This window comes from Arabidopsis lyrata (genome assembly GCF_000004255.2).
Source record: "Arabidopsis lyrata subsp. lyrata unplaced genomic scaffold ARALYscaffold_4, whole genome shotgun sequence".
NCBI classification, from domain to species: domain Eukaryota; kingdom Viridiplantae; phylum Streptophyta; class Magnoliopsida; order Brassicales; family Brassicaceae; genus Arabidopsis; species Arabidopsis lyrata.
This window is the reverse complement of record NW_003302552.1, coordinates 22503944-22516679: the sequence shown is the minus strand read 5'-3', so window position 1 is coordinate 22516679 and position 12736 is coordinate 22503944. Positions and strand designations below refer to the sequence as shown.

At 32.3% G+C, this 12736-nt stretch overlaps 3 protein-coding genes across 4 annotated transcripts; 2 read left to right on the top strand and 1 right to left on the bottom strand.

Moving 5' to 3' along the window:
- Window positions 1-6930: 6930 nt before the first annotated feature.
- LOC9318127 (probable WRKY transcription factor 46) lies at window positions 6931-8285 on the top strand. The gene is made up of 3 exons (XM_021027808.1): window positions 6931-7270; window positions 7373-7504; window positions 7601-8285. Exons 1-3 carry the CDS (start codon window positions 7032-7034, stop codon window positions 8109-8111), a joined length of 882 nt encoding a protein of 293 aa, XP_020883467.1. The 5' UTR covers window positions 6931-7031; the 3' UTR covers window positions 8112-8285.
- A 185-nt stretch (window positions 8286-8470) lies between these two features.
- LOC9316306 (succinate dehydrogenase subunit 8, mitochondrial) lies at window positions 8471-9298 on the top strand. Its single transcript, XM_002882014.2, has 2 exons — window positions 8471-8724; window positions 9103-9298. The coding sequence occupies exons 1-2, from the start codon at window positions 8629-8631 to the stop codon at window positions 9145-9147; spliced, it is 141 nt and encodes a 46-aa protein (XP_002882060.2). The 5' UTR covers window positions 8471-8628; the 3' UTR covers window positions 9148-9298.
- Window positions 9254-12569, bottom strand: LOC9316305. 2 transcript variants are annotated; one of them, XM_021027807.1, is made up of 6 exons: window positions 12101-12441; window positions 11321-11885; window positions 10040-11290; window positions 9896-9956; window positions 9578-9801; window positions 9270-9492 (listed from the first exon to the last, which is right to left on the bottom strand). In XM_021027807.1, exons 1-6 carry the CDS (start codon window positions 12219-12221, stop codon window positions 9438-9440), a joined length of 2277 nt encoding a protein of 758 aa, XP_020883466.1. In that variant the 5' UTR covers window positions 12222-12441; the 3' UTR covers window positions 9270-9437. The 2 variants fall into 2 exon arrangements, with proteins under 2 accessions (XP_020883465.1, XP_020883466.1); XM_021027806.1 differs by having other exon boundaries at window positions 9254-9492; window positions 10040-11885; window positions 12101-12569.
- Between the last annotated feature and the right edge of the window lie 167 nt (window positions 12570-12736).

Below are 12736 nucleotides of genomic sequence, written 5' to 3'. Positions count from 1 at the left end.
TTAATTACAATGATTTGTCATTTTATACAATATAATAACATAAAATGTTAATAAATACAACATATAAATATGAATAATTACATAATATGTTGTTTTTAATTTTCTAAAAATAATAATATTCATAATGATCTCAAATAGATTTTTTGAATTAATGAAATTACTTCAAACATGTGTTGTAGTAAATATAGGTACAATAAGACATAAAGTGATAAAACATATTTAAAAAATAATAATCACAAAAAAAATTGAGAAGTGGAGCAAAACACACAGCAAATAGAGCGTGCCTACTGTGCAAGGTGGATCAACATTTCTCTCACAAATTTCATGCGCTTTCACTGTAGTTCTATTAAATATTAATTTTTTTTAGAAAATCCACTTGCTTCATATATAAACGTGAATGGTAACAAAGTTTGCGGTACATCGGCTCCGTCCAAGGACCGTAAATTTTAAATTTAAATCTGTATGCTATTGTATCCAAAATTTTCAGTGTTGTTCTTTCATACAAAATCAAAGGTGAAATAAGGAATAATAAAAAAGGGTCTCTCTGATTTCAACAACAATAAAACAGCATTTCTTCTCCATAGGAAAATGCTATAACTGAACCAAAGATGTAACTTTATTTGTTCGAGACAGGAAATTTAGAACCTGTAAGTGGCCTACGACATGGGTCGACGAGTTAGCTCATTAATATGGGCCACAATGAAAGCCCATTATTTAGTTAAGAAATTTTACAACATTAGAGACATGCATGCCGTTTAAAAATTTGGTTCATAACAATCATGCCGTTCTACTGTAGGTGTGGCCTAATGCAAGTATGCAACTGTTATCATTTTTTGTTTTTCTTTCTTATTTTTAAAACGCTACTTTTAGCTGCCAAAAAAATACAACGATCATTACGAATTATCCTATGTTGTAACATTGTTTCATTCTCTTGTATTTAGATTCCTTTTAAATCAAGATTTTTAGAACTCAACTGACATGACGAAAGCATATCTTTTGTGACCTTCCTTTTTAATTCTTTGGATAATAATTGTCAAAAGATTCAAAACTATATTAATACATGGTAAAATTTTCGATTAGTTGCAAATATTCCCTGATCTCTCATTTTTCATATCATTTTATCTCCCCCGTTACACTGTGCAAGCAAATTATACATGCAAATCTACATATATCTTATATGCGACAGTATTAAATAAGTTTGCGGCCACGCATAGCAACGAGGCTGAAAAATCCGACAACTTTAATCTAAAAGACAGATACAATGAAAGTGTTAAGATGTTTTCCCACGTGCTTATCATCTAACACGACTTTCTGTGTTCACACTTGGCGTGACTAACACTTTGATTTTTTTCAATACGGCAGGCATCAATATTGATATTGTTATTCTTCATTTTATTATTTAATGATTAGTGCACTTACTGTTAAATATATGATCGTCGTTAGGTATTCAACGAATTTTGATTTTTGTTAACTTCCTCCCTTTTTTTTTGGACCATAGTCTTAACCTCTAACAGCTACTTGATTTGATTTGTGAAATATTTAATGATGATGGGGTGATTGGAAGAAGCCGTTAGTTTTGGGTGTAAAGACTGTGGTTTTAAGAACTTTGGCTTTAGAAATTTTAACTGCAGAGACTTTAGCTGTATAAACTTTGGCTGTTAAAACCTGATTGGTAGAACAAAATTGTAGAAACTGTGACTGTTATTTTTTTAGGATTATATATATTTATAATAAATATAAATAATGTTATAAATGAATTCACGTGACAATATAATTTTATTAATGATAAAAATTAAATGAATTCATGTGACAATATAATTTTATTAATGATAAGAATTTAGAAAAATAAAAAATTCATAAATAAATGTATAGAATAATATTCTCAATAAATAAACGAAATATGTATTATTCATTCATGTTTAATAACCAAACATTGCATTAAAAAGTGGATAATGGTTTAAGTGATCTTCTAAAAATAGTTTGTAACTATTTGTTTTGAAATTATTTTGATTAATTGAAAAAAAATTTGTCCTTTAAATATTTAAAATATGTTTTACTATAATTATTTTGGTAAACTAGTCAACATAAAATTTAGCTAACAAACCAAATAAACATTGGGAAAATAAACTAAAAGGTAGACATAGTTAAAATACTTATCTTGAATGATTCTTGAGCAATTGTTATGGCTAATAATAGTGGATAATTTTGAGTAATAAAAAATCAATAAAACTATTAATGATGAAGCAATTTATGAAATAATTAATGGGCTATATAAAGTGTATGGTTTATTAAAAATAATATTCTATAAACTCTTTTATACTAATATTAATGGTGATTATGAAAATAAAATGATTATTATTAAAATGGATCTTAAAATAAAGATTAAAATGATAATAATTAATTTATCAAAAAATATATGTGAAACAATATATATAAACATGTAGAAAGATTCTAATTATTATGAAGAGAAGAAAAAAGAAAGTTTTTAATTATTATTTATTTTAAAGTTTTATTATTTGTTTGAAAACCTCATATTTGAGATTTTAGAAATTTGTACGTAAAAAAAAAAAGTTGGCAGTTGGACTTTAAAAACTTTAAAAAAATCTAAAGTACCAAATTGTGATTGGCAAATATTTGGCTTTTAAGACTTTAAAAAGCTTTTACGGTCTCTTCCAATCATCCCCGATATTAATCATATTATGATTTAAACCCTTTCACATAAAAAAGAGAAAAAAAAAGAAAAAGATAAGGCTATGTTTCGTATCAATTCGACATGTTTTATATATATATATCAATCATAAAGTGAAGTTTATTTCGAAACAATTCCAAGAATTTATTTACCAAACATGAAAAGAAGAGTATAATTGCATTTGGCTAAAATATAAGCTTAATGTTAAACCACTATAAACTCTTCCAGTACTAAACAAATTCAAATTCATATGCCGTTTGGTTTCAATTTTTTATTGGTACTTAGCTTATCTTAAAAATATCTAGTTAACAAAAAAAAATGATTATTTTTATACATATTTTATAAGCTTCCAAACATTACTCTCATATTAAATTAAATACTCTCTCCGTTTTACAAAGAGTATGTTTATATAATTAACTCATTTTTTAATATGTGTAAAATATGTCAAAATGACATTTTTTATAAAACATAAGGAGTGTCATTTAAAGTTTTTTTCACATAAACTAAGAAAATAATTCATTTAAATTTTAACTATTATTTATATATTTCTATAAAATTTCATTGGCCAACACACTAAATAGTAAACACAAAAATAGAAAATTTATCATACAGATGCATTAAAAACTTAAAATGACACTTATTATTAAACAAATTTTAAATTCTTAATTGACAATTAAATTGATCAGGAGAATATCAATCAAGAACACTAATTTCAACAAATTAACATGTATATGTGACTTACTTAATACCCTTGATTAAATTCAATTAAGGTGTATATGTTTATTACTTTAGAAAGTATATTTATTTCTACAAATTAAATTTGATCAGCATATGAACTATGAAGTGACATGTGGGTCTCTAAGGAGAGTTATATCTTTTTCAACACGCACCCAAAGACCTTTCGTGGAAATTACCAGACAATTTCCAATTACATTTAGATTTTATGTTTTTGTACAAAGAATATCTCATCGATGTAGGTTTATTTTGTGTTAATGAATTTATTCCAAAGTTTAAATACGGTTTATCCATTCCCATCGATAAGAAAATATTGTGTTTGGAAGTTTTCTTTCCTCACGAGACAATAACGAATATTTATTGTCACATTTAAGTAATTATGATAAAAGTCGATTTGTATTTGACGTATTTTATTTTTATGTGATTACAAAATTTTCATGCAGCATATGAATATTTGGTTCAGGTATCTTCGGATCATAAATATGTGTTTGACCCTTGACCGTGGCATATTATACTCCTTCCGTTTCGTTTTAGTTGTCATTTAAGGTTTTTTCACACAAATTAAGAAAGCATTAAATTTTCTGTTTTACTCTTTATTAATATATTTTATAAAAAAATTCATTGGCCAACTGTAGGGATAAAACTGGAATTTTCACCAAACATTTGCATTGAAAACCTAAAACGACAATTATTATGGAAGAAAATTTAAATCCTAAAACGACAACTAAACTGAAACGGAGAGAGTACTAACCATTAACCAAAGCTACGGTACATGTGTATTTTTCTCTGATTTCGTTAATTTAAGATCAGATTGTTTTCTTATTGATATTAGGACCTTGAAGCATTTTTTGTTAGTAAAATATTCTAAAGCATTTACACCACAATCCCGTTACAAGTTATATAATCCTATCGATTTTGTTTGAATCTTGACTGTGGCATAATAATCCTATAGTTCCTACTGTTTTGTGGTTGCGATTCTTAGTACATTACATATATTCTAAACACTTTTACAGATACGAAACAATCTTATCATTTAGATGTTGATTTCTAGCCGATGCATATAAGTTAGGAGTTAGGACCATAATGGACTAATGCAGACATTGATTAACAAGGCAATTTTCATCTACAAAAACAAAAACATATGATAAAGCATCATTTATTTGAGACGAAGTTGGAAATATATCTTGCAATTTATAATCGTTGGTTGTTATCAATTCAAAGCAAGAGCAGCCAAAATTAAGATAGTAAACCACTAAAGCACTAATTAATCATATATATAGTCCATTCATGCTTGAATAATTATTTAATAATTGTGATTAAAGGTATTAATTATTTTTTTCACAAAAAGGCCATGTGCATGTATATGCCACTCGGCCATTTTACTGAATTTAGTTAGGCATAAACTATTCCCTTGACCAGACGCGTTAAACAAGCAGTCGACGCGTCGTAGAATAAACATTTAAATCAAAATTTAAAAATTATTTTCCTAGTAAGTAGTAATTAATTAAGTTCAAGCAGCATGCAGCCTCTAGACACTTACTGCCAAAAAAATTAGTTTGGACTCAGAAAGCTACAAAGTTGATAACTGAGAAACATAGAATATATACAGTAATGTGGATATATCAATATTATCTACGACATTCACAATTTTTAAACTGAAGATGAATATGGCAAATGCATAAGGTTAGGTTTCATCTAAATTTACGCAAAATTTGTTTGTTGTTTGTTCCACGAACAAAATTTGAATACAGAATTGCCACGCTACATGGATGCACTACAAACTGTTTTTTGATTTTTTTTTTTCGTAATTCGTTGTAGTTTTCATATACCATAACTAATAACTATCAAAACAGTTTGTTATTTGTATTTGGTGATCTAAATTTTTTTTACTAATTATGACTTATTATTACGATTTTAAATCACTGTTCAACCATTAGTTTAATGCATTTAATTAATCAGCTTATTAGATATGTATTTTCTGTATCATTTTGTTCGTTTCTATATATTAAAGCCTATACATTGGTGAATATAATACTATATACAACATAAATGGATCATCGTGATTACGAATTTCAGTCGTATTAATAATGATAATATTAATACGTCACTGTCAATTGTGTGAATGAAAAAGACACATTGGTATATTTTCTCAAAACTACACCTGCATGGTTTGATTTGATCCATAGATTATTGATTTGCCTTTTTGGGCCACTATAATTTCGATCTTTGACCCCCTAAAATATAACTAATATATGAGTAATTATATATTACTCATATATAATATAAAATGGTTGATATATATATATATATATATATATACTCATATATGAGTAAATCGAATAAAGCATATACAAATATATGCAATAAATGCTTATATATTGGTAATTTAAAATAAATAACTTTGTTTTGTAATGGCTAGGATATATGTTAAGTATTCCCTCCGTATTTTAAAGAATGATATTTTGAGATTTTATTTTTGTATCAAAAGATTGATTTTCTGTAAATTTTTATCAATTAATGTTAATAAATTGTGAATTTCAAGAATCATTAATTGAGAATTTAAAAATTTGATGAATTATTGTTGGTTAATAGCTATGAGAAATAGTTTGGTATGAATAAATAGTGCATTTATAACTAAACATTAAATATTTTTCTTAATTGGTGTGAAAACTCTACAAAATCAATATTTTTGATAGAGAATAAGTATAAATTTGATCTTATCTAGAGAAAAGGAAATCTCTTAACGAAAAAATAAAATAAAATAAAATAAAATCTCCTAACGAGATTAGGAATTACTCTTGTGTATAAATATTTGTTACTATGTGAATAAACCAAGCCTTTGTATTCTATTTCATTTTGTAAAATAAAAGAGTGTAATTTAGCTACCTTAAACTAGAATGTACGTATAATTAGAAGTGACATCACGAGTACTCTTCACGTCAGCTAAACAAAAGAAAGACATTCAACCGAATCTATAACGCGGCAGGACGTCTTTGAAAAATATGGTTTATTGGTTCACTCGTCTGAATAATTATAACTATAATTAATATTTTTAACTTTTTAAAGAAAATAAGATTAGCTAAACCGATTGAGTGAGACTCACCAAATATGGGTTCTATTGTGTGATTGGGGAGAGTTAGTTGACGCTTTATAGATATACTTGATATGTTCATTAGTTTATCTAATGTACAAAATTATAGATAGAAAATAATAAGATAAGAATTATAATAGCTTTGTCCCAGAAAAAAAAGAAGAAGGAATTATAATAGCTTAATCAGGTATCGAATTAGCAGTTTTATATTTTATAGTATATTCTAATAATATGAAAAAGAGTGGAAAATAATAGTCTCTTTTTGTCAATTTCTCTCCAAGATCCTTCTCTTTTCCACACAACTTCTGGTGTAAGCTTGAAACCAAAAAATAAAAATTAAAAACTTAATGTCTAAGCACAAGGACAAGTACCATCATAGAATCTCATCATCCATGGATATAAATAGACCTAGACACTCACAGACGAAACTCACATCTCTCACCAATCTCACTCCATAAAAAACAGAGAAAGATCTAAGAGAAAAGATTCTTAATTTTTGCAAGTGAATGCAGAGAGATGATGATGGAAGAGAAACTCGTGATCAACGAATTGGAGCTAGGGAAAGAGCTTGCGAATCGATTGATGAGCAATCTCAAACACACTTCTTCTGCTGATTCCAACAAAACCTTGATCTCTGAAATCCTCCGTATTTACCAGAATGCCATTTTCATGTTGAGGTTCAACGAAGACAAGAACATCCTTAAGCGAAGCCTTGAGATCGATGGAAAGGATTCTAAAAACGTCTTCAAAAAGAGGTAAAAATTGAGCTCAAAGATTGTTTTTTTTTTTGGCCTCTGTTTGAGTCCCAATCTGTGTTCATGTGTCTGATTCCTCTGTTTTTTTTTGGTGATTTTCAGGAAAGTTTCGGAGAAGAAGACAGAGAAAGTTAAGGTTTTTGTTGCAACAGGACAAGAAAATGGTTCAATCGATGATGGTCATTGCTGGAGAAAATACGGGCAAAAAGAGATTCATGGATCCAAAAATCCTAGGTAATTATCAATAATCATCATCTGGGAATTTCAAAGTTTTAATTTTTCTTTCCGGGAAATTTGCTAAATTCTTGCTCTCTGTTTTTGTTATTACAGAGCATATTACAGATGCACGCATCGATTCACACAAGACTGTTTAGCAGTGAAGCAAGTTCAGAAATCAGACACAGATCCTTTGGTTTACGAAGTGAAGTATCTCGGAAACCACACTTGTGACAACATCACATCCCCGAAGACGACGATGACCACGAACTTCTCTGTTTCGTCGTTCGAAGAAGGAAACAGAGTACATGTTACAGAGCAAACAGAAGACACCAAACCGACGAAGTCCGAAGAAGTGATGATAAATCTTGAAGATCTGGAGAACAAGAAGAACATTTTCAGAACGTTTTCTTTCTCTAACCATGAGATTGAGAACGGTGTGTGGAAAAGCAACATTTTCTCGGAAAATTTCATGGAAGATCTTTCTCCTGCAACATCAGGTTCTGCAATTACCAGCGAGGTTATATCTGCACCTGCTTCTATTGAGAATTCGGAAACTGCAGATTCGTATTTCTCGTCTCTGGACAATATCATCGATTTCGGACAGGATTGGTTGTGGTCGTAGCTTTGAATTGATTTGGTGAATGTAATGTCTCTCTTAATGGCAGTAATTAATTATAGATGGTCAGTTTAATTAGTATAGTAGTATAGATTTTTTGTATCAGCAGGGTTTATTATGATTTCCCTATGAAGTTGGATTGTACTTTATGACAACTAATAAAGAAAGGATTTTATATAAGGTTTATTTGTTAGTTTAAGTTGTTAAATTCTTGTGATTAAAATTGATAGAAAGACATTTGTATGATTGACTTCTGAAAATGCTTTGTGAAAGTGATGCAATTATTTGGATGAACAGATTAAAAAGTGGAAAATCTTCCATCTTTCAAATTCCAACAAATGTAAAAATCAAATTAAGAAGGAACCTATAGTTCTTATGGGCCTCAAGCCCAAATAAAATAAAAAAACTAAACAAGCCCAATTTCGAGAAGAGACTTGTGTCGTCGATGTCATCAAAAGAATCTTGCTGCAGATAGTCGGAGAAGACCAAAACGAAAGTTCCGAAGAAGATCAAAGGAGAAAAGATGATTTACCGAAAGTGGAGTTTGCTGTCCGGTCCACCGGTTATCCTCGGCGGAGCCGTAATTGCCGCCGTCGCCGTCGGAATCGTCTTGCAAAACGTATTCTCGTTCTCTTTCTCTTGTTAGGTCGTTAGATCTATATCTTCATTGGCTGGTTTTTCCCCCTTTCTTCGCAAATTTTCATGTGTTGCGCTCCTCCTTTGATCTTATTCGGATCAGAAATACTCTTGATGAGTTAGTAATTGGCATTTTCGAGCCTTGAGGCGTGAAAGGAACATCCTTTAATTGAAAATTTGTGTTCTTCTTAGGATCAGGATTGCCTTTATTTGGGTTTTTAGGATTGAATCTAGAAATCCAATTACAACGCTATGAAGGTTATGACTTTGATCCGTATCAGGCGGTTAAGCTTCTTTCTCGATCTTCTGGAGATTATGTTTGAATGCATAAACCAATTTCATCATTTTTTTTTATGATCAGGTAACGAAAGGGGAGCAAAAGAAGAATGTCTCAACAAACAAGTGAGAAGACGAATGTGAAGATGCTACCAAATGTGATTTGATACATTTAGTTCTTGCAGTGTATGCTCAATAATGCTTTTGTAAGCTTTTGAATACACAGATCTTTGTGTTGTTTTCAGATTCTTGTTACTAATAATGATATTTCATTTTCCACTTTCTCATTCTTTACATTGATCATAAGGCTCTCTAGAGTTAGAAAATTGTTTAGCCTAGTAATGTTAGGATAATCTAACACGGATGTTCAGAGGATACAACAACAAAACGGAGAGGCTCATGAACATTTCTTTAGATTCTTCATGCAGCTCTCCTCGGAACTCTCATCCCAAACCCACGCTTTAGCTTATCGACCCTGCCATGTAGCATCAAACTCAGATACATGAGAACTTGAAAATTAAGGCTATAGAGAGGTGTTTATAGGCTATGTGAAAGCTTACGTTGGGGCGAGTTTGCCAAGACTATCTAGCTCTTCACCGGTATCTTCGCCTATGACTCTACCTGAGATGTAAACAGTATATGATCGATCTCCATCCCGTGGGAGACCTCTGGCAGTGAGCAAGCGCAGGTCTTTCTGGTGAAGCTCTCTTCCGTTCACAAAGACTCTTGTGGTTCCGCCAGCACAATTCTCTGGCATTGGGTAATTGAGCTCTTCAATGAAAGGCTGTAAGAAAGGAGTCACCTTTTGCCAGCTTTAGTACACATTCTGAAGAAAATGAAGAGAGATTGAAAAATATTATTTGTTAGCTGAAGTTTACCGGTAATATTCCAAGGCAGTGACTTCCCATTACTCCCCAGAATCCAGCTCTGTAGTCGTACCTGGTACCAAACAACAGAACAGAAGAGAATCATTAGGGCTAGTAGGTGAGAAAAAATTATGAGATTGAAGGACCTCCTGGTACCAGTAGTTTCCTGGTCGGATTGGTCCAGCCTGCTTCTCTGCCATTTTCACAAGACGTTCAGCTACAGGATGCCCATTTATTGAGACATCACTTCTGCCTTCGTTCTGTATGGATTTCTTCAGATCCTTGAAGCTATTCTTCACGATACTCGCAAATCTGCCCTTCTTGGTTCTTCCTTGATCATCTGTATAGTCATTTGCAGAATCCTGAGACACTTCATTGTTGTGAGAGTAGTCATTAACGTCCATCTCAATTGCAACTGAAGTTTCTTTCATAGAGTTCTGTCTCATGGATGTTTTGCTCAGTATGACCCTGTCCCGTTCTGAACGAGAACTTCGGCTCCTTGGCCCAGACCGGTCCCTTACATTGATCGAAGAGTATTCAAAGTGTTTGTGAAGAGGCGAATCAGGAGTAACTTTCTTGACTGTTGAACTGTCTGAACTTAGCTCGTCTTCAGACACGCTAGGAGAAGTAGAATCCGCGATCTGCATTTCTTGAGCTTTGTTGGAGATCAAAGCCAGACCAGTTGATACATCGGCTGGTCCTCTATCCATTGCTTGGAATTCGTAAGCAGCATTATCATAGTCATCAGAAGAGAAGTTAGCAGTAGTTTCCCAACGCAGGGTACTATGAGTTTCTGCTTTTCTTACTGAAGCAGGATCTGTGGAGAGAATGAGTTTCTTATCAACAAAGGTATAATCTATTACACAAGAGCATGCTCCACAGCGCATTCTCTGTTTCTTTCTCGTAGCAGAATCTATTTTGTCTGGCAATCTCAGAAGTTTGAAGCAGTTTATACAGTTTACAAATGGTGCACCACCAGCTACAGGGTAAATTAGGCGAGAACCACCTGAAGATGATACACGTTTAGGGGGGTGAACACGAGAAATTGCATTCATTCCCGTATCCTTAAATCCACTCGGGCATCTTCGTTGGAGCTGTGGACCGGGAGATTGAGAACCAGGAGGAATAAAGGTTCTCGGACCATGCAATGAAGTACCAAACCCAAAACTTCTCTCATGAGGGTAAAAACCGGCATTACAAAGAGCATCAGGCAACCCTGAGGGAGGAAACACTGAGCCTGAAGCTCTATGATATGGATCATAGCAGTGGGAACAAGAGCAAGTTGATTGATGAAACATCCCATTTCCAGGATGTGTATCAAACAAATCATGACCATTATTGCCAATATACTGTCTAGAGTTGTGCAGATGAGATGGCTGCAGAGTTCTATCATGCATTTGGAAAGCGTGAGGGTCTCCATATGCTGGAACATGAGCGGGGTTATGCATCGGACCACGTAGAGAAATATTAGTGTTATTGTTATAAAGACATGGAGGCTCGGGTTCTGGATAATTCCGGTAACAGGAAGGAGCTGCAATATGTTTCCCGGAACTGAAAACCCGCAATGGAGGCTTTTCGAATCCTGAAGACGAACTCGGGATCTGCTGCTCTTTAGGTTGAACAAGCTGTTCTTTTAGCTTATCCAATTTTCTCACCAGTCCAGCTCTGTCTTGCTCAATTGCTTCATCACTAGACAGAGAATCTGTAAAGTAGTTAGAAGTGGAGAATCTGAAACCTTGGAAATCGCATCTCTTGGTTGTTCTTTGCCTAAACCGATCCAAACCTGGTTGAGAATCGTTATTACCCGGATCAACAACATTCAGTTTCGAAGTAGGATCACTGTGAACATCCCAAGTCTCTGTTTGACCATTTTGTTGGTGTCTTAATGAAGCATCTGAATCAGATTCTCCATCAATTGAACCAGAATTAACTTGAGTTTCTTTGGCTCTATCTTCCACAGACTTAACCGACAATAAATCAGCTTCACGGTCCTTGTTCTTGGCTTTACATATACATATAGTAACAAAACAAACAAACAAAAACTCTTTTGGGTCAGGATTGTTTTATCCTTTTACCTAATTGACGTCATGGAAATAAATAGAAACAGAATCAGAAACTTAACGAAACATCAAAACAAGAACCAATCTCGAAATTGTTCTTTTTTTTTTTTTGCTGAACTCTCTTCAGCTAAAGAGAAGATGAAAAATGGAAACTAACCACAAAGAACGGTTCCACAACCGCCACACTGGAAAAAGGGGCAATCTTTAGGCTCTTGTAAGAGATTCTTGCACTTTGGACAACGAACCAGCCTTGCTTCGATCGTTGACAACTCAGCCATTACAAACAGACGAAAAGTGTCCACTGAGATGACACGAAAGATACCAGCTATCAATTAAAGAAGAAACACCAAGAAGACTTTAAGAGCTAGAGTTTTTGCTGTTATATCTCTAAACTCTAAAGAGATGAAGATGAGAGAGATAGAAGCTCTTTGCCTAGCCTTCATTCTCAGAAACCAAACATGAAGAAGAGAGAGATAGAGAGAGAGAGAGAGAGACTATACACATTGAGTTTCAAATCGATTTATTTTGGGCGGGCCAATCTACAAATTGGGGCCCACATTTTTGTAATTTGTCTGTCACTTTCTTTCTTTTTCAGCCAAGGAATAAAATTTAAAGATTTACCTTTACTTTTTTTTTTTTGTTTTCGATGTTTTTATATGTAGTACATACTATTCCGAAATTTACTTACATTTAGTAGTAGTGTAATATTTAAAACTAAGGGAAATTTACTGAAATAAAATAAAGCTGAAGTGGAGCTCACATAAAAATATCAATCAAGGAGGGAGAAAAGTCA